Raw genomic sequence first — 27,901 nt, forward strand, 5'->3', positions numbered from 1 at the left:
TATGTACTGTTATACGACAACCTTTCTCATCCATATTGTAAAGCCTCTCAGGATGTTCTCGGATTTCTAAATCATCCTATAACTTTTCTACTACTTCAAAATGTTGTTGCACAATAGCTTTGTTTAACTTTTGTGCTCTGGCTGGATTCATTATCTGTGGTTTCCTTTTGATAATTGACGGATTCCGTTTTAAAAAAGATCTGAGCTAATCTATCCCAGCAGTTCTTTTTTATATCAATAATCCAAGAAATAACTCGAAAACAACTGAAAATTTACAGTTTCGTTAGAAGAAATTTTTATAACAGCCGGTGCACGTCTAACGCTCTTGAAACGAAAGCTGCTACTGGCAAAGATGGTGACTCCAGACTTACGCAACCGCGCTAGGCGCGTTCGTATTGGTGCAATTCATGTGTGCGTGATGTACGATGCGGGTCTATTGAATATAAGTGGGTTTTTTGAAGTTCGGGCGTTATTTAACAGAGGACGTTAATTGACACACCTACCTTAGAGCTAGCGCACACGAGCAACTTTGTCTCCGCAACTATTTTGTCTCTCCCGTCAATTTGTATGGGGAGTTGCGTCGCTACGTGCACGCACTTTCATACTAGCCCATGGGTGGAGAGACAAAATAGTTGCGGAGACAAAATAGTTGCGGAGACAAAGTTGCTCGTGCGCGCTTGCTCTTATATCAATGTTTAAAAAATGAGTGATAGCTAAAAAATATTTTTATAATATGCATTCTCGATTTCAGAATCAAATAAAGAATATTATAATCACAAATGCGTTGTTAACCTTTAAAAAGACAAGCTATTGTAGAGTAAGAAATAGAAAATAAAATTTTAATTTAATTTAGGTTAAATGTTTGCAACTAGAACATATTAATTTAACTCATTATCTGAATTTTATAATTTGCTGTCGTAAGGGCTTTTATAACGAATAAATAATAATTTTTACATTGAATGATTAGTGTTACCTTGTCAGCTTGTAAAACAGCTTAATGTTTCCTTTCCATATGCTGTTTCAAGTTTGTAGTGTTACTACACGTTTTTAATGCTTTTGGACAATATTTACATTGTGCAGTGGCTTCATCTTTATTTATTACAAAATACTTTCGCCAGCAACTAGGAGTTTTACTAGTGGAAAACATTTTTATGGTTAACGACGATTATTTTGACACTTCAAAAGTCAAAACTTCAAAGATTGTTTTTTTTTGAATATTCAATGGCCTGGTTACGAGACCTTTAAGCCAATTCTTATTTTTTATCACAAATGTTCAAGATATTTTTCCTTCCTTTGTCCGTAATTAGATCGTTCCGACAGTATTTTTTATGTATTTGTATAACGCACTATAACACTTTTTGTGTTTTAACAAATCACACAACTGGCGGCGGGAGGAATCACTTACGTACTCTACTATTTCACTTGCCAATACAAGTCTATGAAATATGAACATATGGTTTTGACAGTTGAAGAAAAATGGTTCATATCGGCGATCCTCTCATTACAGAAAGTGCATATATTGCTATTGTTCAGTCTTGCAAGGTGTGCGGGTGCTTTATTGTGGCCAAATCTTAATCTATTGATTGTGGTGATAAACTTACGACTTGCTATATCCAGCTCATCATACCAAGGTCTTCTCTGTAAATCCTCTTGAATATTTCCATACCATTTTCCTTTAAATTTCTGATCCTCCTTCCAGAATTCTAATACCACGTCTACCACATACTTTTTAACGAAACATTTACATCGTAATAATAATCAGTCATAGGAACATGTATCACATTTCTGTCGTCAATAGCATTGACCCCAACATAAGCAGTTTTGTCCGCTATTTCGTTGCCCAAAATACCTTTATGTGAGGGAACCCACATAACAATATTTATAACAACGTTATAACAACCCACATAACAATATTCAACGTTTATGAAGCCAAGGGCCAACTATACTTTGATATTTGTTCGGTGGGCCGCAATAAAACAAAAACTTTTTATTACTAGCTGCGCTCTACTACTACTCTACTACTTTATTTTCAGTAAGAATGTTGAAATAAAAACTAACAATAATATTTAAAGTTATTTATTATTTAATTTTACAGTACTAAAAGTAATTGAAATTTAAATAAATGAGACGTTTGACATTGTTTTTTCTTAACTAGCTTATCAATATCAGTCCCTGTGGTGGTCGTTGAAATCCTCAAAATGTTTTCAAGGCGAATGTCGGTGATTCTACTTCTTGTCTTCGACTTAACGTTTTTCATCCGAGAAAATAACTGCTCGCACTGGTATGTGGTACCAAACAGAGATGTCATTTTCAGTGCATGGTTTCTTATCTTAGGAAAATGTGTAGAAGTGATGTATTTTGAATAGAACTCGAACAATCCTAAGTTGAATTTGTCTTTCAAAGAAGAGTTGCATTGTAATTCTAACAACTCCATCTGAACATCATCAGGGACATCTTCGACAGAAACATTGAATGGGCGAGCAAACAAATTCAAGCTTTTTTCATGTTTTCGGAAATCGGTAAAACGCGACTCGAATTGTGATTTCAGATCCAGCAGAACGGTAATATATTTGTTCATGTTGAGAATTCGACATGTCGAGAAATGTGGAAAATGCGTGGTCATATTATTTTTTAACTGATTGATCCACAACTCCAACTTCACTTCAAACGCTTTTAAAGCGTTCATGAATCATATTATTATCTTTTCCTTGCAATTTCTTATTTAAATCATTGACATGTGCTGTTATATCAACAAGAAATCCAAAATCACTTAGCCATGCTTCATCACCAAACTGTGGAATAGCTTTATCCTTATTAAGCATAAATGCTGCAATTTATTTTCGCAAATTGAACACTCTTTTTAACATTTTTCCTTTGCTAAGCCAACGAACATCACAGAAATAGGTAATATATGGCGTCTTGTTCTTTTAAAAATTCCTGAAATTGCCTGTGGTTAAGACCTCGAGATTTGATGAAGTTAAGGCCGGGACTCCACCAAAGCAGAGATGTGTGCGGTGTGCTGTGTGCTGTGCGAGAAGAGATGTTTTTCAGCTCGCGGGACTCCACCAAAGAGGAGATGTGTGCGGTGTGCTGTGTGCTGTGCGAGAAGAGATGTTTCGGGGTTCGCGCGGGGTTCTGCGGGTTGCTAGCGGGCGAGAGGGGGGAGGGTGACATCGCTCACTGCACGCCGCTCACATCTCTCGTCTCCACTGCGCGTCGTCCGCGCACAGCTCACATCTCCGCTTCCATCGCGACATACAAATATTACACATCTCCGCACAGCGATCTCCACTGAAGCTGAGCGGAGAGGAGACGTGTCAATAACTCAATTCTATTGGTTGTTTAAAAAACATCTCCTCTCCGCTCGTCTCGTCTCCGCTTTGGTGGAGTCCCGGCCTAACGATTATTACCACAACACTCATAACGTCTTGAATATTAGCTGACTTAGCACTTACATTCTCTTGATGTATGATACCACATATTTGGCTTGTACCTTATATGATACAGTGGTACTGAATTAAAGAAACATCGGGATTATTTTTCTTTATTAAAGTAACAAGTCCTTCGTTTTTTCCAACCATAGATGGTGCGCCGTCTGTGCAAATTCAGCCAGTCAGCCAAATTTTAGTCCACATATAACGGAATTGAACGATTCCAACACATCACATCCTCTTGTACTCCCTTTTATAAGAAAAAGAGCAGCCATTTCTTCGGTAACGACAAAATCGTCAATGCCGCGAATGAACACTGCCAGTTGAGCGGTGTCCGTTATGTCGGTACTTTAGTCGAGTTCCTATGATCGTTCGATATCATTAGCCAATTCTTCTACCCTCCTTGCGACTGTAAGTTGTAACGCTGGAGAGACTTATTTTGACCCTTCAAATACGCATGTGACTTCTTGCGTGCCTTTTCTGTTAGAATACTCGATGAAACTGTCTTCATAACTTTGGACAATACGTTGAAAAGTATGTGTCAGTAGCCCTTGTAACGAAACCGATGCTTCTACTTCAGAAACTTGTACGTCGTCTGTTGGATAGCATGCTTTTCTTGAATTTAGAATTTCACGATAAAGGAATAAGCAGGGTATCCTCGACTATTCAAATCCTGGCGCATTAGTTTATAAGTCTCCACACTTAGCTTTCGACGATGACACCCAAAGCTTCCTCTGGTGAGTAAGGTCTTGTGAGCGCAGAATTTTTTTTTAAAACCAGTGAAGCTCGTCTGGGAGACTTAAAACAAGTTGTTATAATTTTTTTCTAAATCTTGATGATTTTAGCGTTATCTTTCTATTATCTGAAGACACCGTAGAAGCAAAAGCTTTTTGCTCTGCGGTTCACTCTCTAGTGACTCCCGGATTCGTTTTCTGCATTGAAGACCTTGTTTATAACTCATACTATGATCACTCGTTACTTCTGGAAGTGGGGAAATACTGCATGCCACTCTCTTAAACTCATCGGGTATGTCATCGATGAACTGTTTATTCAAGAAAACGCCATGCTTGTCTTTGAATCTTTTGTTTTTCCTTGCACATTGCCTATAATATTTCGTGGCTGTATTGAGAAATGGTTTCACAACCTCACCTATGAGTCTATCTTTTTCGGTAGACGAGAGGTCTTTGAGATTTTGACAAATTTCTCTAAAAACGCCATTGGTCAATTCCGAGGATGATAAGTCGTCAGGTTATCCGTTCTTCTTATATTTTTTACTTTCTGTGTAAAAGCACTCAAAAATCTTAAATCGCGATCAACCTCCTTCCATATTTGCGGATACATCCGGAGTTTGAGAAGTACCGGCTGTGGCGCAATCCACAGCATCGTTTGCCTCTCGTGTACCAACATGAGGGTTGGCGGCGCCAACTTGGCGCCCTCATGCCCCCTTGCATTAAGTCCTCATGGACTAAGCCTAAGCCCGGATGGACATCCCTCAGAAGGTTCGGTAAGCCCCTGCTGAGGCGAAGTGGCGCCACGGGTCTGTAACCGGCTACATGATGCCTCAATTCTCTCGCTCATCGTTTCTCCAAGTCACATGTATAAGCGCGGGGTTTTAGCATAAGCCTAACGAAGGTGGACTCCTTTTTTTTACCTATAAATCGATTCCGGTACTTTTTTCTTTGTACAACTTGCCATTCGTCGTCATTATTCTGCGTAAATAAGGCGTTCTGCGTCTGGGGCGCTCGAATCAGCTGATTGTTTGTTGCACCTATACATACAGAGGTATTAGTCACCGCGCTAGTCGAAGTGCCCTGCGTTTGTTCCTCGGTGAGTACCGCCGCACGCGCAATATTTGGGCTGTGTGCGACAGAGAGATCGTCACCAGACAGCGGTGCGCGTGAGCGAGACAGGGACAGTGAGCGCCGCGCTTGATTGTGTTGATTTACCTCCTTATCAATAACTCTGGAATGATTATTAACGATCACCGGCTCCTGTGTTATATGAATAATTCCTGAGGGACCGCTTTCGCAATTGAGTTCTGAGCTGTCTAACATACGATTCGTGGTACCTCGTTTTCTGTTGACAAAGTTGTCCCGTTCAAAATAATTAACCATGGATGCTTGCTGAAGATTAATGACTTCATTTTGTAATCTCGAAAACTGGTCAACATGTGTATATGTTTCCTTAATAGTCTCAATCTCGTGTTTGAGTAAAATAAGGTCCTTCAATATCCGTGTCGCGACTCGCGTCCAGGTGATCAAAAGTGACCGGGGGTAATTTTTGTAGGCCACGGGCGACAAAAATCGGCAATTCTTCAGGATCTTTCTGTTTTATTAGTGAGATTATGTCTTCTATTTCTCTTTGAGTTTTTCCCTCCCTTTTACGGTTGATGTTTCTTCCCGTTGTCTTGACAGAGGTAAACAAAAGATTTTTTGCTGCACTAATTTCTTCCGGTTTAAACGCCGTGATACACAGTCTGATCATTGAATCTTCGTCCATCACATCACACTTGTTCTGAATAAAGGCCAGAACCTCGTTTATAACTACATTACAGTTCGCGCACTTTAACATTTTAGAGGTCGTTGACCCGTTCATATCAGCCATTGCTAACGTTCGCACACTATGACGTGCCGCGCGAGACTGAACTAACATGAACAAAACTGAACGTGCGCGTGACTTATGTCCCTTCATCGAAAAAAAAAATTCTCAAACACGTGCTTATCAAAAGCACAGAATACATAATAGTAGCTAAACGCTACAGAACGGACACTCTCCGCCTCCCGCCAAAAGTAAACACTTACCTCACCCCGCACGATCAGTCTAAAAATGGTTCACATTTTTCTACAGGGACGATACGTAACGAAGATTGACAACATTAATCAAATTGACTTAAAGTAATTTTATTATTTTGGATTTGTGATTATCGTTTTTCGTAGAAAATGTTTAGATATTGTGCTGTTTACGGATGTATTTCATCAGAAAAACGCGAATTTTTTTTTACGCTACTCAAAAATGTGCCAACCATAAAGCGTTAATACACACATTTGCAGTCTCTACAATGTGACTGTCAAAACGATAATTTTGTATGGAGTGTCCGGGGTGTGTCAATAGTATTAATAAAAAAAATATATTTCTCGGTATTCAGAGGTAGTTTTCTAAAAATAAAAACTGGATAATATGCGCCCAAAGATGTTTAAGACTATATTTATTTATCTAAAATAAATATCTTAGACAGTTACGATTTCAGAATATATTTCAATATTTTTCATAAAAATTCACCTGAAGTTTGTCTTTTTTTTAAGTATAACAAATTGACACGTGGGTGTTCTACACATTTTAAATACATCCCTTGATCGATAAATACAATAAACAGCACAGGGATTTTTTTTGATCTAATGAAATAGTCGGTTTGAAAACTTTGAAACAATGCAAAAGAAAGATAGATTTCAACCACGAGACGAGAGCCAAGTAATATTGACAATAAAATCAATGGAATGAAGTTTAAAATTGCTTGATAACATAAGCCTAACCAAAACGATGTTCTAAGTGTCGACCCACTGTAAGAAGACACTTCTAGTTTAGAATCCATATGGTATTGTGACTATTGTCGATACAAGGGATTAAAGCCTCCACCAGAGCGCTTTCAGTAACCCGCACCACGTGTTACTATTTTTAAGAAATATCCCATAGTTGTTTTATTTTTCCTTTTCAATTATAAATTATCATTATGTTATTTGAATAACATTTGCGTATTTGCACTTGCTTATTTTATAGATGTATTTGTAATATGTATGTCTCAATGTTCTCCGTGTTACAATGTTGATAATGAATATTGTGAACATTGTTAATTAACTGTTGCTTAAAAAATGTTTACCACAAATATGAGGCTTTCATCCGCTGATAAAGACACGAGTTGAGACATTCTGAGATTTGCTTGCAATAATTGATTTTTTCATGAAAATGACGACGCAATTAAAAAAATAATTGTCTACTTTTTTAATTATATTCCGTCCTGAAAGGTTGACGCCTTGATATGTTATTGTTTTACCTGGTGTTATTAAAAATAACCTATATTATAATATTTTTTGAAAGTACTGATATAATAAGACTGATATACATATTATGAAATGTCTGTGATAATATACGTAGATGTAATAGTAAGTAACATAAAATTATAATGATCAAATAATGAATCTATTGTTATCTATTGCGTTAGCATTTCTCTTGCATATTATTATGATTTTCTTTTATTTTGATCAATAAATAGTTGATATCATTCTGGTCTTTTATTTTCAGACATATTTAGAATATCCATACGTAGGGAATCTTCATAGGGATTTAATCGTAGATAATTTTTACATAAGGTCAGTTAATAAAAAAATATCTACGATTGACTCCCAAAACCTGTTTCAGATTTAATTTTCTGTGTAAAAATACATTTCATTTGTTGTTTATCTTAAGTGTTCCGCTCCAACTATCAAACAGAATTTGCATTTTCTTATAATCTTATCTCATTCTGGTAAAAGATAAAATAGCTACAGTGGTGGTCATATAATTAAGAACGCTGATATAAAGGGAAGATTTTTTCAGACTAAGATTCATAACTACTTTCATGTAATTATTTTTATTTTTCTCAATATAGAAATACTTTTCCAACAAATCAGTCATTAATACTAAAATTAATAGACAAACTTTTTACACTACTTCTTAACATAGTATTCCTATTTACTGGTTGGCCACGTAATTAAGAACGCTAAAAAGTTAATACTTTTATTCAAAAATGAATAGAGAACACTCAACTCGATTTGTGGTTGTAGGTTACTGTTTGTATAATTTTGGCGGCATTAAGTGTTGCAAAAGATTAAAAGTGATTACTTATGATTAAAAAATTGGAAAAAATAAAAGTTGTGATAAATTCTACTAGGGAAGCTATTATAAAACTTCGCGAGAAGAATTGTTCTTGTAAAAGTCCATCTGCAAGGTTCAAAAACTATTGTTTTGCACGCCATAAGGCATTTTTATACGTATCAAACAACTTCGGATGTCCCACGTATGCCAAGACAGAGAAAAACAACTCCTCGAGATGACCGAAACGTCGTCCGTATGGCGAAACAAAATCCTTTTAAAGCTGAGAAAAGAATATTTCGGTTATAAAAATAACGCTTCAGCAATCTCAGCACGCACTATTCGAAGACGTTTGGTAGAAGAAAAATTGCACGGTCGGCTAGGAAGAAAAGTATCCATGTTGAAACTTTGCCACAGGCAAGCCCGGCTTAGATTTGCAAGAAAATATGAAACCTGGACTGTGCGACAGTGGAAAAATGTACTTTTCTCTGACGAAACGAAAATAAACAGAGTATGTTCCGATGGAAACCTTATGTAAGACCTCCTCCGAATACAGAATTCGACCCTAAGTACACGAAAGTTACATTAAAACACGGTGGTGGAAATGTAAAATTTAGGAGCGCTTTTCTGGACATGGTGTTGGACCTGTAAAGTTGATAGAAGGTAACATGGATCAATTCCAATACAAACATATACTGGAAGAAACAATGTTACCTTTTGCTGAAGAATTTCTACCGGTTATTTGGACATTCCAGCATGACAATGATCCAAAGCACACTGCACACACTGTAAAGGAATTTCTAACAGCGCAGTCAGTTTCTGTCTTGGACTGGCCAGCTAAGAGCCTTGACCCAAACCCAATAGAGAATCTGTGGTTCGAAGTAAAGAAAAAGGTTTCAAATAAACAGTGTCGAAATTTACGGCTGTATGACGTTTTCTTAGAAGAATGGAACTCTATTGCTCTAGCAAAATGTCAAAAATTAATAGAGTCATTGCCTCGCCGGTGTAAAGAAATAATTAAAAGTCCTAAAAAAACATGCTATTAAATATTCATTTTAGTTAGAACTTGCTTTATTAATTTTTCGCGCTACGTATTATTGTAATTTTTAAATGAAAGTGTCATACAAAACAATTCCCGAGCAGATAAATTAATCGTTCTTAATTATTTGTCCAGCTTCACTATTATTTGAATGTGTTGCTTTGGTAAAATAAATTATTAAAAAAAAATGTTGGCGATTTTATTATTGTTTCTTAAGCTTAGTTGCTCTATTAATGTGGCTATTTTATGACATAACTAGTTGCTTCTCAGAAGGTGCACATCTCTGTGTATGACATTGTTTAAATAAAAATTTCTAGTACTTCAAATCGTTCTTAATTATATGACCACAACTGTATATCTTTGTGTAGATTTGTAGAATTAGTGCGAAATAATTGAAAAAAAAATAATCGTCTTTTTGACATAGGTACATTTTCTGTGATAAAGGAATACGAAAATGCAAATATATAGCCAAGTATATTGAGCGTGCCCTTTATGATCAGAATATAATCATAGTTTGAATTAATTATTAATTATTATCTCATTGATAATAATTTCAAAGCAGCAATCTTATATTATATTCATTTATTATTCCGATAAAGACATTTTGATATTTATCATTTGCAGATAACTGGTCTATAAAATTTATGGTTATGTGTAAATAATTGTATTCACGTGAAAGTAAGTAAGTAATTAATTGCGATTAGATAACAGAGGAAAATATTGTGCTTGTATGATAAAAAAAAATCGTGCATCAATTAAAATGCCAAAAAATGTGTCAGAATTTTTTTTGTTATTAGTTACATATTATGTTGATGTTTTGGATGCAAATATGTTAATGTTTTACTTCCTTGAGCTTTGTTGTATTATTAAGTTTGATATCAAAATGTATATTTTTATTACTTAATTGTTAACAATAATATTACCTATTATGTATTTTTTTATCAAGAAATATGTTAAAATGTTTTTATTTAACTACATAATATTTTTAATTTAAAATTTGAATGATAACATGTTACATTAGTGATAATATGTCGTAAAATGTTTATGATATTATTTTTTAATTTTGCTATTACATACATATTAATGATTCATGACTTTTTATTAGAGTGATTTTTATTTTTTATGTACTTGATTAGTCTTGTATATTATGCGATATATATTATGCCAAATAAATAAAATTCCAAAATAAATTAAATTCCAATTCTGTATCCAAAATTTCCTATTTACTGTGTAAATAACAAGGCATTTATTAAATTATTTAATTTGAAAATGTATTTAAATAAAAATATATAATTGAATGAATGAAAGATTCTGTGAACAAAATATGTACATATATATAGGGTAAATATATTGAGAATTATAATAAATTGAAATAAATATATTGACCTTCATCAATCTTGTTGATTTAAGTAGTAAGTATAATGTTTCTTACAATATATATGTATTTTCAGAAATAAATATATGTTATGTGTTATATCTGATCATGATCAAAAGTGGTTTGAAATATATTTTGGTATAAATTAAATGACGTACATAATAATTTGTATCGCCTCTGTTTGGCTAAAATGTAAAAATCTAGAACGTCCTGTGATTACTTTCACTATATATTGTGTTTCCAATACCTATAAAATGAAGAAATTGTAATTTTACGATTTAATAATTATTTCTGTATTAAAACGTAAAAATTTAGTTATAATTTCAGGCTAATATTTATAAATATCAGAAATTCCTATGATAATTTTGAAAATACATAAACTGTCCTAATATGTATTGTAAGGTGGTTCTCAATTTTTAAAGTCTAAGAGCTTATTCGCTCCTTTGAAAACCAGATGAGACTTAATTTAATAATTGAAAAATTTTTGATTCATAAACACTTAACATAGATTGCCTCTTTTCCTTGACATATACAATCAGTATGGAAACACGCCTCATATTAAGTCGACCAGAAATATTTTATGTGTTTTTGTGTTAAAATTGTGAAATGAGCTGTGATATTTTGTAAAAATGATTCCCTTTAGCAAAGTAAATTAAATATTAACATTTCATTTCATGGATGAATAGGCATAGACAGGTAATAAATGAATAGTATGGCTAAGTAAATGAAAAATATTTCGTATATTCTAATCTAGTTATCAGATGGGTGAAGATCAATTTACTACTGTCTCGTCTACACCATAATGTTGATACTGAACGATAAGAACTTTTGACGCCACATTTTATTTTAAATTTATGTATCATGTAATGTCATGTAAATGTAAATTAAATGTCTGTAAATATAAATTTTCTTTTTTGTTGTATTTTGCAATTCTTATTGGTTATGTTTTTAAATATAATTAATTAATTAATATTATTAATTAATTTAATTAATCATGTAAATTTTAAATTAAATGTCTGTAAATATAAATTTTCTTTTTTGTTGTATTTTGCAATTCTAAGAGCCAGCGCGCACGAGCAACTTTGTCTCCGCAACTATTTTGTGTCTCCCATCAATTTGTATGGGGAGTTGCGTCGCTACGTGCGCGCACTTTCATACTAGCCCATGGGTGGGAGAGACAAAATAGTTGCGGAGACAAAAAAGTTGCGGAGACAAAGTTGCTCGTGCGCGCACTGTCTTATTGGTTATGTTTTTAAATATAATTAATTGTAAGTCTCTGAAATGTGGCACAGTTGGGAAAGCTTACGTATCAAGTTTAGTGTAATGAAATAATACTTAATTTCTAAAATGTACATACATCAGGGGCGTGCACAGAGTTTTTGGACAGGGTAGGCAGAAATATTGCAATGATAATGAGTCATAAAAACTAATAGGTATTTCATATTGCAGTACTGATATTTGATTGGAGATACATAGTATTTCCGTAAAATAATGGAAAACATATCACGAACATAGGTCATATTATCTATAAAATAATTGTCAAAGTAGGTATGATATCCTAACTAGTATTCTATATTATGTAATTAATGATTAACTTTACCTTCGTGTATTACAAATTCCGGTATAGATCCATTTATAGATCGGCCTTTTTCCTATCACTCTCTGTTTGATAAAAGTTTATTCATAAAACAAAAATAAGAATTTTTCGTTAAATTAGGTATGCCTTATTATCTTACAAAATACACTGATGATATACATAATCTATTTAGTTACTCTCAAAACACTTCACTTGCAAATTGTCGTAGTAAACATTATTAATTTTCTCAAAAAACGTTTTGTTATTTCCAAAACAAAACAAACGAATAATGATACTATTTGCAGATGGTCTTTACCGCTACAAAATTGTATACATTATCACACTTCTTAAATTGGTCGCATATTCAACTTCAGTTTCGACTTTCGATGTAGTTCCGAATTCGGTTCGTACCTAATTCGTATATCTTCGTAAAAGACACTGCCTACCTTGTGTGTTTGTGTGCGTGGTTTTATTACATCAGTGTGCCGTGTTTATAGGCACGCACACATATAAAATATGCGTAGACACGCAGAGCACACATATAAAAACTTAGACACGGATAGTTTGTGTCTTTGCCGTCCCGTGACGTACTGGGTCCTGTGGCGGCGCTAGTGCAGCGCATGAATATAGTGACTTGAGCCGAGCCGGTGTTATAGAAATTAGATAATAATGCTACCAAAATACCGATAGATGGATCTAAAATATATTTGAAATATATTTTTATTTCATAACTACATTAATGACGCTGTGAATTTCATTTATGCATATTAAATATTGATCAGAGTTTGGTAAATGGTAGGGTAGGCAGTGTCTTTATGTCTTTATGGAATGCACGCCACTGACATACATGGGTATAATTCCACAATTAATCGATATTTATCACTTAGTGACAGTGTGAATTATTATATTTTTTGAGTATGTAATATGTATATTATGATGTATCTTTATTGATGATGTCGTACATAATATTGAGTTATGTTTAGAATGAAATGTTATACGGTTTTGAAGGCACATGTAATTTATATATAATGTATTTTTCTATGATTATTTAATGTATTATTAATATATTATGTCCAGCTGAATTTTAGGTTTTTGAGTTTTGGAAGAGACTCCGCTTCTCCTGAGGTGTGGACAAAAAGGTACCAAAAAATAATTTTTATCGATTTCTTTAGGAAAGCATGTAACAAAACTGTATAGAAATAATTGAAAATTACGCTAGGTCACGGTAAAGTGATATTTTGATTATGCCTCTCTTAGAAGTTGATAAAAAATAAAATTCAAATAAATAATCGTAAAAATATTTTACATCGTGTGTGGCTATTGCCTTTTATAATAATAAGTCATTATTATAGACTACAGAGAAGTACATAAAAACAAATCGTTCATAATACTTATGTTTTTCTTTTGGAGTACTTTTCTTAGTATAATAAATTAATAAACTTTTTATTTTCCTAACAGCGTATGTAAATTACGTCAACATCAAAAATAGAGACTCCTGTCTCTTTGAGTTTATTTAATTAATACACACATCAAAAAAAAAATAAGGATATTTTGTATTATACACGTGTTCTAAGAGCACAGGACCTCATACCACAAACAGAGATTGGTGGTAAATTAAAATGTGGCACACTAACTATCTATAATTAAATTTTATAAAATATTATTGCCAATTTTAGTCAAAATTTAAAGTTTTCTAACAAGAAATGAAGGTCCTTATCATGTAAGTTTTTACCTTTTTGAGTAAATTATTTTTTATGAAAAAAAAATAATCATGAAATTGATTTATTTTTTATTGGAGCCCTTAAAATGATAAAAATCTCACAATGTCACAAAATTCTTCATAAATTTGCTGATAGTTGATGCAGATACAAAATAACCTTTGATTTTATTGATGTAAAATTTTTAACCGCGTTGATCACTTCTAGGTAGTGAAAAATCTTATGGGTGTGTGTCTTAAAATGTGGTATGAATTTAAAATTTTATCAGAAAAAGCCTGAGTTGTAATCTTACACCTCTGTAGGCTTTGTTATAATTTTACAGTTCTGTAGGCAGTGACTCTATAACTGCTTGCTTTTTTATTGATATGTAATTTAGGTTTTAGATTACTTAAAAAAAAAAAAAACAAAGAAGTATCACAAACAGGAATTAGGCCAATTAATTTGATATAGTTTTGATATATCGGACAATCCAGTGTCGTTGATACGTCATCTTTTATAAGTGGATGAAAGTACTGAATAGCTTTTGAATAAAATATAAAATAATAGCTATGACTAGATTCTCCCGACGTTAAAAAAATATTTATATACCTGTATTGTAATTAAACATAAAAAATGTTAAAATATTTGAATCGGAATCCGTTATTTGTAACTTATTTTGCAACTGCGTATCCATAGTAATCAGGTTCGATTCGTTTACGCAAAAGTTTAAATTCTTTAGGAATACGTCGCAACCAACTAGCCTAATAAACCCGTCAATAATAACCTAGCCGCTTAAATAATCGGCGCTCTGCATCTAGATAACCGAATTATGTATATCTTGCTGCAGCGTTTTGCGTGCAGACGAACGGACTGGTTGGAGGCTATTCGTATTCATATAATAGGGTAATGATAGGTGGGAAAAGAAAATATATACTGCTTTCTGCTGATAGGTATCTAATTAGGCTAGTTGGCTGCGAGAGTATATAGTTATAATCGAATCGGTTATAAAAACTTAATAAATATTATAACTAGTTTTTATTATTACAGGTATGGTCCGCGGAATAATGTTGGGCCATCAGTATTTCCACCACTTGGAGCTAAACCGGTTCCTCTTATGGGCTTGAATATCCAACCTCAACCAGAAGGGCTTCCTGGTTTTCGAGGTCGCTTTGACGGCCCAATATTTGACGACATACCTCCTGGTGTAGATCCTCCAGTTCCTGGATACGAGCCTCCGCCTTTTGAAAAACCGCCATTTGGTCCTCCAAGTTCCTTAGATCGTGACAGATTACCACCTTCAACGTATAGGGATCCTTATCGGCCACCACCGTACGCTGAGGGGTATAGGGATTCATCTTTGCCTCCTATTCAAAATGATATTCCCCTTCATGGAGGAGAACATCCCCCACGTTACCGCGATAACTTTAGGCCAGGAGCTCCCTATCGTGACCCGGGCGGGCCTATGCCTTATAGAGATGGCCAACCCTACCGTGATCAAGTTTTGCCTGTTCCTCAACGTGACGCTAATTATAGAAATGGACCTCCATTCCGGGATAATTCATATAGAAATGCACCATTCCGCGATGGAAATTATCGCGAGAATATTCCACACAATTACCGTGATGGTGGAATACCATTTCGACCACCAAGTGTTGATCCTAGAGAACAAATACCACCATTTCATGATCCTAATTATCGTGATGGTTTTAGAGATGATAATAGCCGTGAAGGTAGGCCAGGTTTTCGGTCAAATAACCCTCGTAATAGAGTGGGTTCCAAACGAAATGGTAATCAAGAACATGAAAGACCAAGGGAAAGAGAAGGCCGTGACATGCCTGAAAGATTTGACAGAGACAGGCAATCTCGTGCTGTGGAAAAGGGCAGAGAACCACGTGACGAGCGTGGTCGTGAATATGACCGGAATAGGGATTATGATAAAGAGAGAGGTCATGAAAGAGGAACTCCAGAGAGAAAAGCTCGCTCAAGAGACATTCGTGAGAAAAGACGTAGTGAGTCTAGGGGTCGTTCACGGGACCGTGATAGTAAAAAAGAAAAGAAAGAAGAAAGAGTAAGAGAAAAATCCTCGACTGAAAGAAATAAAGACCACAAAGAGAAAGATAAAAAAGTGAAAGATAGGAAAAAGAAGAAACGCGAAAAGGAAAAAGAGGTTGAAAAGAAGAAAAAGCGTGATAAAAAAGAGAAAAAAGATAGCAAGGATGTGAAAAAAGAAGAAGATGGAGACAAGGATAAACCAATCGAGGAGGCACCAAGTATGAATGAAGCAGATGTAATAACTAAAGAAGATAAAGAAGCAGAATCCGAACAGTTACATAGTAAAGATGTTCCAAAAACTGATACTACTGAAAATGCAATGAACGATTTGTATGGTGACGAAGCTGCCGAAGCAGTTGATAAAGAAATAATCCAAAATTATATAAAAAGTGAAAACGTGGACGATAGTCAAAATCCAAAGGAAACTGAGAGTAGTAATAAAGATGAGCCTTTTGATGGTATTGAATTGCAGCCCGCAGCTGATGAGTTAGGTGCCGATTTAGAAATTTCTTTGAATACCTCCAAGGAAGTATTAGCACCCTTGCCAGAATTATCAAAGTGGGAAGTAGACGAAGATAATCAAGAAAAGTCTAAAGAACCGGGTGAAATTACCTCTCCTGAAGATGATGGAGAGTCCAGAAAGGTGACATCTGATGTCATTAAACGCGCAGAAAAAGCAATATTTGCTAAAGCAGTCAACTCATTAAGACCAATTGAAATAAAGAAGATCAGTAGTGATCGTTTAAAACTATATGGAGATGAAACTCAAAATAAATTGAATAATATTCAAATTACAGTTCCAGTAACAGATCTAGATCAGAGATCTTTAGAAACTATTGACAAAAAGGGAAGATACTCTAAAACACCCCCACCTCGCTTATCAGTTAAAGAAAGATTAGGTGGGAAAGTGGAAGATGTGCGTCGCGTTAGAGAACCACGTGTTGTACATAGTACTGTTGAACGCGTTAAGTCACGTTCAAAAACACCAAAAAGAGAACAAGTTCCGTATCGTAGAGTAACAGTAGAAAAAGACAGGGGTAGAAAGCCTGATAATAGATTAGATATCGCAAAAGATCGACATCTTAACGTCGAAAGACGAGTTAAAGCTGAAGTTGTTAAGATAGACGCAAACTATAGACAAGACGTTAAGAGAAAAGAAAAAACTTCTAAAGAAGACAAAAAGTTGGAGGAGAAGATTACAGGTCACAAAGTGAAAGACAATACAGAACCAAAACCTACAAACGAAAAAGAACGTAAAAAATCTACATTAGATGAAGCACACTTTGAACCAGATTATGATGAAACTGTTGAATCTGATAACGAGGTCAAAGATGATATTGGGAAAAAACGAGAACATTCGAAGTCACCAGGTCCCATAGATTCCAAGAAACCAAAGTTTGAGAGTGAGACGATCAAACTAGATTTGACAAATGTTAAAAAGAAACCTGATTCCGAAAGCGAGTCATCGGCGAGCGGTTCGGATGACTCATCTTCATCGTCATCGTCTGACGCTCGTAAGCGTAAAAAGAAAAAGAAACGAGCCAAGAAGAAAAAGAAACGCGCTGCCAGCGACAGTGAGAGTGACTCGGGCTCCAGTTCAGACGATCACAAGAAAAAAAAGAAGAAACGTAAACATAAGAAAAAATCTAGTAAGAAGAAGAAGAAATCTAAGTATAAGTAATACATATTATAAGTCAATAGGTATTTTATTTTTCTTTACCTAAAGTCATAAATTTTAAGGAAGCCGTGACTGCTTCTAATGGTCAATAAGACACATCTTGTTTGGGTTAATCTAAAATAAATAAAACTTTAAATGTTTTACATTATATGTAATATGTAGTCGTGTATTTAACAAATAAAATACATTTTATGAATAAAATATAATTGTGTTTCTTTTATAATCCAGTAGTTAGTTTTAATATGTAATTCAATCTTCTTCATGCTTGGTAGTTGAATAAATTTTGTACTACCTACCATCATAAGGAAGGTACCCGGTCTTTTGGAAGGCTTACGTGGGGACACGGATCCAACACGCAGGGGCCCTTTCGAGAACTTAACTGTGTTGTGGGACACCTAAATAAACATAGACTGTACATTAAATAATTTCGATTATTTTATAATTATTTGTTTTCTTTAATATATAATTACATATATTGCACTGCTAAATATTTACGTGACACTTATAAAATTTAACTAAGTAATGCATTCGCATTGGGATGAACAATCTGATAAGAAAATTATGACGACAAAATATATCTAAACTCTACTTTGATCTAAAATATCGTTTCCTTCTGGAATTTCAATGTAGATTTACATCCATACACAACAGTTTGTGCGCGCCATTATAGAATATGTACCTAAGCATAATAAAATTATTACACAAAAAATACGACTGCGTCGTCCTTTCGCGCTTAGTACCGGCTACCGCAAACTAAGCGTGTTTGCAGTACGCGGCCCGCGTCGCCCGACCCCCCGCGAGTTCCCTTCCGTTTCTCTGTGCAAGTACATTCGTCGCCCTACTGTATAGATATTGTAATAGGTGATTCAACATAATCATACTATCACATAGTATGATTATGTTGAATCACCATTCAAGTAAATGTTTATCCTGTGATAAAACACAACCTGTCGATTTTTCAAAGACATTTGTTTCAATTATTGGTTTTCTTTATGGATTTCTTTATATATAGTTAATCAGCCCTCTGTGTCCTGCTAGACCGGGTCATTACTTATTCCTCCACCGGGAATCGAACCCAGTTCTTCGCTTACTCGTTAAACACTACCAAGGACGGTCAAATTTATATATACATATGTTACCGGAAATGTATGAAATCAAGGAATTGTATACAATTCCTAGGAAATGTGTACAATTCCGATACCATTTAGGAAATGTATAAAATATTGTTTAAAAAACTATTTAATGCAGGTAGGCGTAATATCCTAGGAAATGTATAATCTGCCTAGGAATTGTATACAATTCCAATATCGTATTAGGAAATGTGTAAAGTAAATGCTTTCTGTAATAAAACACGTTGTTATTTTTTTTTATTATAGCTCTTATTGATACAATCGGGTAACAGTCATACCGTAAAATTGTAATAATATTATGTTCATATTATTATCTTAATAATTAACATTTTAAAAATCAACTACCTAACTTTTAACGTAAATATCACAAAATCAACTTATATTTATTCTTATAAAATAAAATTTTCATTTGGCAAGTAATCAGTCCTCTCGTCCCGCTGTCCCCGCGTAGGTATATTTAGTAGTATATGTGCTTGAATGAATTATGGAAATACATAAGCTCCCAAATCTCGGCACCCTAATTTGAAAATTATTTACCAGTATATATACAGCTGCTGGTTTATCTATTAAAAATAATAGCTTTTTGATCTTCCTTTATAATAATTTGGTAAGGAGACTATAATTACGTCATTATGTACGTTGTTCAATTTTTCACTTTGTAGATAATATAGAAAAGTATATCAATTTAATTTTATATTTACCATATATCTTTTTATATTTTTATGATTTGCCAGGATATGAAGATAGAAAAGCACACACCAATTATTAAACGTTATTGACTTTTAAATATTTTATTTTCCTTAAATTAACATTACATAAATACAATTTGACCTAGATTATTTTATTCGGTTAGAGATATATATTTCATCGGTATCCTCGGAAAAGAATTATTACAATATGTTGAAACCAGTTTTTTCTACGCAAACGTTCATTTGTTTTTGCATTCCTTCTGAAATCTTTCCACTCCTTTTGTTTTTGAAGATCCGATGGGCCGTAGGTTGGTTTCTTGCGGAACGCTCTTTTTATTGTCTGTAATGAAAATAATGTTTTATATTGACTTATAAATAATACGGCAGATAATGATAAGTTCCCAGGCTCTACGTAGCTACCTAATTCTATAGGTAAAATATAAGGAAAATTTTTAATTTTTGTATAATGTCTAACATTTTTCTTTTTGATAATTAAGAACACATCAATGAGATCATTCATGAATGAATCGCCCATATTCTTACTCATTACGTACTCATTTGCATGATTTACTTGATCTATAATAAAATAATATCTACATATGGTTATCTATATCTACGACTTACCTCAACTATACCTTTCGACCTATATTTCCACAAGGCAATAATTATGAATAAAGGTACCATTGCCATTCCAACATATTGCAAAACGTTTCCAGCAACTAGAAAAAAAACAACAAAATTTAAAAAAATTGCCGTTTGTGCTATTACATATTTTGTTATGCTATCTACAAATCTTTATCTTTTTTACCCGACAATATGAGCAAAATTTTAACTTTACTAATAAGTTAGTTACTGATTCGTTCTCATAATTATTTGTTTTATAGAAAGTAGACGAAAAGTAAAAAATTCAAAATCAATTATATCTAATAATAAAGATCACATACTATATGCAGACTCAGGATATTCATAAGTTCCACCAAACAGTAATTTCTCTGCTGTGATCATGGCGTACAAGAAAACTGTTATCATCATTATTGGTGTAACGATACTCCAACATAATCGCCAGTAGAACGATGTTTTTATTCCCAACATAAATTCTATATCTCTACACATGTTCTCCAATCCTGGAAATTAAACAATACATTACAATACACATACATACCTACATTGAAAAAAAAGAGAGAAACAGTTATATGCAGATTGTAATATTCATAATTCATGTTAAATAACTCAAAATAAGCTTATAAGCCGTGTCTGCCAGGAAATACATAATATACGGAAAGCTGTTACAATAATCAGTTACTGATAAAGGCTTACCATATATCCAAAATATTCCTATAGTTTCAGCTATAGCAGCAAAAAGTCTCATAAATGTACCGCCGTAGTGATCGACAATTTCAAGTATGTGTTGTCCACCCTAAAATGATTAAGTTACTATTTAGTGAGGAAGGCTTCTAATAAAATAGTTTGTTTTTATTAAACACTCCATACCTTAATCTGTTTTTGTTAGTTTTTCAAATTTAGTTATTATAGGTACTAATCCGCACAGGAGACACATTCATCAAATCAAAACTTTGTAAGCTTGAATTATTCTCGTAAATAAAAAGTGTGTGTTATTCTGGTGCGCTATAGGTATCACTGTCAACTATCATTAGAAGCTACCAACTGATATTTTTTAATCAACTCTTAAAAATCACAACATTTCCTTACCGGTGTAACATAAACGAGACCGATGAGGAAAGTTATTGAACAGACTCCAGCCGACATGTAAATAGTCGGTACTCGTGGGAAAGCATCCAGCAGCACCGTGTTGATAGTGGAAACTAATGCAACGCCAGATCCAACACCCAATACCGCCATCATGAGGAAAAATAAAACAGCAAATAACTGGAATAGAAAGAATTAAATGCCACTTTAAATAGGTACACACATAAAGCATTTTTTTTCATAAGAATATTTCATATATATGTGTACGGGCCTATCCCGTACGTGTGTATGATTAATTAATATTGAAATAAAAGAGTTATTTAAACTATATAAAACTTGTATTAAACTGAATATAATAACTATATAATGGATGGATGAGTCACGCGAGGTACTCTTAATGCCCGTCGACGATGAACTGATTTTAATTTAATATAAAGTGTAAAATGTTGGATACAATTTGCAAGCAAAGCGCCTTGTTGCACTTTAGACGTGCTTGCTCGTACAATATGCATAGGAATATAAGAAGCGGCTTACAATGCAATGGTTTAAACTATAAAGTATATATTATAATGTCTGTATGTCTGTTCGTTCCTGCAAGATTCTGACAAGTCAATTTCATTGCCAGATAAGTGATGCTAAACAAGGAGTAGGTAAATTAGGCTACTTTTATTTATTTTTGTATGAACTCACCTGAGGTGCGAAAGGCGTTTTAGCAATAGCATCGGGATATGATATAAAAGCCAAACTTGTCCCTCCAGATCCAATAACTTGGCTGACGTCATCATAATTAAGTTCATACGCAAGATTGCCCAAAACACCGAAAATTGTTATTCCAGATAATAAGCTAGTAAATGTATCTAATGTTGTTACGATCATCGCATCTCTGAAAAATGTAAAAACAATGTCAATAATTACGTAATTTTGTGAAGTGGCATCATCATGTATTTGTATTTCTAACATTCCTAAAAGACCACTTATCTAATTCCCATGCATAGTTGTATATTTTCTGTACCCATGCAATACATCTGTTGGAATGTTCCGCCTTATCTCGGCAACGGCTGGACCGATTTTGATGGGACTTTAACTGACAGATAGCCGATTTAATTTACATAAAGTTTAAAATTAAAAACTCATTTACGCGGGTGAAGCTGCGCTGCAGGATGCACCTAATATTATATACATTTATATTTACCTGTAGACGTTTTGGTTAAAATTGTTGTATGAAGCGAACATAATGAGTGCTCCTGAACACACCGATAGTGAGAAAAATACTTGGGTAACCGCAGCATACCAAACCTGAAATTATAGAACAAAATCGTAAATATATGATATGACAAGCTTGTTAGCATAAGCCAATAATGAAAGCGGTATTTTACAATGATCATATATCATGCATTATATAGATAAAATAAAGTAGTGGATTACCCGAACTTCTAATATTTTTTCCCATTGGGGTGTTACAAAAAATAATATTCCGTCAACGGCTCCTGGTAAAGTCACAGCTCTGGAATTAAAAAATAAACACTTACATAAACTAATAGTAACTGTAAAATATCTTTAGTGTAATTATTGTCCATATCCAATAAGTTTGTTTGGTGTAGGTATTTGATAAATATACACTAAATATATGAATTGTTTAGCTGAAGGTTTATTTTTATCCGTAGGTAGGTGCTAATTTTAAACAATGAAATAATCCGGCATAAGGCTTTTATGATAATTATTTATTTATTTTTATTAGAAATTGATTAGGTATATGAAAAAAAGTCATTGAAAATTTACCGAAATAATCGTTGTTCTTATCGGTAAGATTAAAATAATAATTCGAATACACACTGGAATAATATTTACTTTGATCTTTTATCTAAGTGGAACGATTAAACCCAGTTAAATACGTAGTTTAAAATATGAATTACCTTATCAGTAAAATGAACATTACAACGTATGGAAAGAGTGCAAGAAAATAGGCAGCCTTTCCTGTACTTTTCACACCACGGGCGACAATTATAAAAATTATCAACCACGACACTAGAAGGCACAATGTTAAGTCCCACAGTGGAAGACCTAAAAGAACACAATATGTATCAAAATAATTTTAAATCAGGGTTATTTATTCTGAATAATATAATATTACATATGCATATTTCTATTACCCACCAATACCATCATGGATCCCGTCAGCTTGCCGTAAAACTGTCCTCCTGAAAATACATGTTTTATTTTGAAACTAGCGACACGCCCCGGCTTCGCACGGGTGCAATGGCGGCCGGCCGGTACCGCCGCAAACGCTACGTCCCGCAATTTTTAAATCTGTACTTAATATCTTCGAAAATATTCACTTAAATCATACGGTGTAAAGGGCCATATAGATCTATATTAAATGAACAATGTATTCAAGGTATTTAATTCGTTAAGGATTAATGCTGTATTGGTTAAAATCGCTTCGAAAATTAACCATTATTTGTCGTAAAAAGTAAATGACAAAAAAAAGTTATTGTGGGTTATCCATAAGAGATAGACATATACCATCGCGGACTTTTCTGTAGACCTTTTCAATGTGTATAATACTTAGTACATTATTTTGATAAAACTCGTAGGGTTCAGCCTGCGTTTGCAATGTAAGCGGAAAAAATGTAATTTTTTACGACATCACATGAGAAACCTCAAAAATAACAGTACTTCTCCACTATTTAATGGATGTTATTATACATATAAACCTTCCTCTTGAATCACTCTATCTATTAAAAAAAACCGCATCAAAATCCGTTCCGTAGTTTCAAAGATTTAAGCGTACAAAGGGACATAGGGACAGGGAAAGCGACTTTGTTTTATACTATGTAGTGATAATTGTATGAATACCTAAGTATGTGAAAACAAACAGTAGGTCAAAATAAAATTATGAAGTAACAATTATTACAGTATAAGATAAAAATATGAAATAAGATTACGTTGCGTAGCTCCCACTGGTAAAAAATAAGTCTATGGGTATCGAGTATCGACTGAGATTTTATAAGATATGAATTGGTATTAAAAATAATATACAATATGCATTAAAAAAAGTCGTCCTAGGTAATAAAAAGTCGTCCTAGGTAATAAAAAGTAAATACGTACGTAAAATACAGTTCTGCACTACTAATTGCATTGCCTTGAATTTCTGACATGTTCACGATTTCTCCTGAAGGTACACAATCTGTCCACGAAGGGTCACAGAGGGCCCAAGGAAGAGTGGCGTTGAAACTCATCGCTAAGTAATACAGGCATAAAGCAATGATTGATACATAATACGATAAAACGTAACCAGCACCCATGGTCTGAGCATATCCAGTACCTAAAAATTGTGAAGGTATTAGTTGCGTTTGCGTTGCACTTAGTAATTTATCATAATATTAGGTCGTAATTTTGCGAAGGGTTTTTATTTGACATAGTTACTTATAGTTCTAAAAGAAAGTTATCCTCCACGGTTAGTCTTTTTTTATTATTTTTAAATGACTTAACAGTTATTAAATAACAAATCTTTTAAATCATAAAAAAAACCATTATAATGCGTTCAGCTTTAGCACAGAATACATAATAGTAGCTAAACGCTAGTTTTAGTTCAATTCTGAGTAATACTCTTTTTACAGATATACATTGTTTTTACCGTAATTGTTTGTACCTTTCATAGCCGGTGATAGTGCCCATACTCTTACACAGTTGCTGTTGCTAAACTGTCCGATGACCAATTCAAGGTAGTACATAGGTTTTCCTACGACAAGAAGCACTATAATGTATGGGATAAGAAATGCACCACCGCCATTGTTATAAGCAACAAATGGAAACCTCCAAACATTCCCGAGACCCACTGATGTAGCGATGCAAGACATAAGAAATTCTATTTGATTGTCCCATTTTGGTCTTTTGCTGAGTCTTTCGTTATTCATCTGAAAGTTCGTATTGTTGTCATTAATCATTATCATATCAAATTGCGCAATTAATGGGTTTTACGTTGCTTTACATGATGTATCGAAAAAACCGCGCAACGTTGAGTTTGTGTAGCTAGGTATAAGTATGATAAATTTAATTTGTTTAGTTATCAGTAACACAACGGTAAAATAACAAATCCATAAAGATTGATTAATGTTATAAATTGACTTTATCAGCAATATAGACTTTATATCCCTCAATTGGATTTCAAGATATTATTGCGAAATTTTACAAGGACACCTGTAATTTTATCTCAATGGAAAAGCACCCTCGTGTTAATTGTAAAGTTTCTAAAATAAATAAATTTCAAATTAGTGAATTTACAATCAGTAGGTATCAGACACTGAATTATTCACGTTAATTGTACAAAGTTTTTATATAAGTATGTCACACAGGAATAACGTAATTTGGTTCATAAATTGGTCCAGTAGTTTCATAGCATTTCAAACAAACCAACAATCAAATCTCTCCTGTATTTAATATTATTAGTGAAGACCGAGCGTGGTGGAGCAAAATAGTTAAACAAATCTGCCTGCTTCTTATACGCAGGCCGCGGGACACCTTATGTTGATCTGATTGAAGCTATGAATTATAGAGCAAGAGCCCACGACGGCGACGGCCAGACATTCCTTATTTTATAAAAGTTGAAAGTTTTTCTGTATATGTCTCACAGATAAGAACGTCCAGCGACTATCAAGTTTGGGTTGTGGTTACTTTGGCAGGACAGAGAGACATATACAGAGAAACTTTCAACTTTTATAAAATAAGGAAAGTCTGGCTGTCGTGGGCTCTTTGGATATTATGATATATTAGTTTTCTCGTATTATAATAACAAACTTTTGTTGACTTCCCATCAGAATATCTTATCGAAAACATTACCTATTTGATTTAAGATCGATAGTCTGTTAAAATGAGAAAATATAACTCTCACAAAAGAAAAATTTTGAAGGTATTAAGTTTAATCAAAGTCTTCCTCTTGAACAGTTTAATCTATTAAATCTATTTAAAAAAACATAGAAATCCGTGACGTAGTTTTAAAGATCTTAGCATATCTACGTATACAGCGACTAGCGAGTAGCAACTTGGTTTTATTCTATGTAGAGTGTTCGTAGCCGGTTCGTAGCACGTATGCGTAGGTATTCAATAGTTTTCATCTTACTTGTTTTTCTATAGGTTAGGTACCTATATGCGTAACGATGAATAATTTGAAATTAATTAATTGAAGTGAAGATTATTGATAGGTATTTTCTTTCTTTCATAAACATTAAGTTATCTTTATAATTGCAGGAAAAAGTATTGTTTAATATCCAATTAATTTTAATCACGACCTGTTTTAATTTATTTACCTACCTGTGTAGGCTTTGTGTAGGTTTGTACTAATATAATTAGGAATAAAGATTTTGTTTGTTTGTTACTCTATACAAGAGATCTACTTTTTTATTTATTATTTTATTTTAACACTTTATTTTATAGTAACTACCAGATATTAGAATAAATAAAATAACGTAATGCCAACATAAATATGGCGAGTGTACAACAGGCGGCCGTATTAGCAATCTCTTGCAGGCACCCATGAGAATAAAACACATGTACGACGATGGTTAAATGCGAAGGCGCCATAAAAAGGAAAACAACCTGCCTCGCTTTCGCCTCGGTTTCGGTTTGTCGTACCTACCGCGTATTTTAGAGACAAGTCCCACAAATTTTTTGGTCGTTTCTATAAACATAGCATCGTAAGTAAATATAAAAAAAAATGTTGTGTGGTTTTATGAAACCACGGTATAAGTGAAACTGTTCGAACGGTTCCGAACACTGCTTTGTGTAGCGCATGTCGCGTGACGGTCGGCGATACACGCGACATGCGCTACACAGACCAAATAGTTTGAGACGATGAAATAAAAGTTTCACTTTAATAAAATATAAACATTTTAATTACCCTTAATTAACTAAAACTAACTAAAAACTTACCCTTAATTTTTTGTCTAATTCTGTTTCTACATCTTTTTTAATTTCAGATCCATTAATTGATTCGGGGCTAGTTTCAAAACCTTTGTTAACTTCACCATTTTCTACATTTGCTCCTGAAGGCTCCTATAATGTGTATAAAAACAAATCTTTAGGTAATACGATCATAATTATTAATGATATTTTTTTTTAATTTTTATTTACCATGTTCGTAAAACTATCCGCGCGAGCGGTAGATTCAGGAGCGATTAAACCTCATTTGCTTAAATTATAATACGGTTAAAATATCGGCAGCTGATATCGTAATCATTTTTATCGTATCATATTTATCCTTAATGTTTTTAGATAATGACCACACAGTTAATGTACATATTATCCATATGTACCTAATCATTGATATCCAGCGGTCTAGATCCAACCCCCAGGGGTTGATGACTACCTAAAATATAATACATATAATCATCATCATATTTGATTCCACTGTAGCAGTATTGGACTTCACGGATGTTATCGGTTTGGTACGTTGGTATAGGCGTACTTGTTGTGACGTATTTTTACGCTAATGAGCGATTTATGTTTTTGAACGTAACAAAATATATAAAGAGGATAGCTTTTCTTTCTTTTATGGTAGATATATTTCTGCCAAGCTTCTGTACCTCTCGGTACCTCTCGAAACACGCAACGTCAAGGGATTTCAAGCGACCACGTGCGACCACGACAAGAAATATTGACAAAAAAATTGCATACCTACAAGCAA

General features: G+C 33.7%; 2 protein-coding genes across 4 annotated transcripts in view; one reads left to right on the forward strand and one right to left on the reverse strand.

Moving 5' to 3' along the window:
* snama (something that sticks like glue) overlaps window positions 1-17,980 on the forward strand; it is a 42,052-nt gene extending 24,072 nt beyond the window's left edge. For all 3 annotated transcript variants that reach the window (XM_089698253.1, XM_089698255.1, XM_089698254.1), the window contains one exon: window positions 15,011-17,980. In XM_089698253.1, the coding sequence (XP_089554379.1) occupies window positions 15,011-17,696 (2,686 nt within the window). In that variant the 3' untranslated portion in view covers window positions 17,697-17,980. The remainder of the gene's footprint in view (window positions 1-15,010) is intronic.
* Window positions 17,981-19,576: 1,596 nt separating this feature from the next.
* On the reverse strand, window positions 19,577-27,377 carry LOC149486558 (sodium-dependent nutrient amino acid transporter 1-like). Its single transcript, XM_089698272.1, has 14 exons — window positions 27,349-27,377; window positions 27,148-27,270; window positions 24,872-25,136; window positions 24,328-24,544; window positions 23,374-23,417; window positions 23,133-23,280; window positions 22,645-22,723; window positions 22,412-22,515; window positions 21,910-22,102; window positions 21,223-21,399; window positions 20,830-20,929; window positions 20,457-20,636; window positions 20,137-20,231; window positions 19,577-19,852 (listed from the first exon to the last, which is right to left on the reverse strand). The coding sequence occupies exons 1-14, from the start codon at window positions 27,349-27,351 to the stop codon at window positions 19,688-19,690; spliced, it is 1,893 nt and encodes a 630-aa protein (XP_089554398.1). The 5' UTR covers window positions 27,352-27,377; the 3' UTR covers window positions 19,577-19,687.
* Between the last annotated feature and the right edge of the window lie 524 nt (window positions 27,378-27,901).

The sequence above is a fragment of the Colias philodice genome, chromosome 8, assembly GCF_061535455.1.
Source record: "Colias philodice isolate Cphi_HAF_F1 chromosome 8, ilColPhil1 Martin Lab GWU primary, whole genome shotgun sequence".
NCBI lineage: Eukaryota > Metazoa > Arthropoda > Insecta > Lepidoptera > Pieridae > Colias > Colias philodice.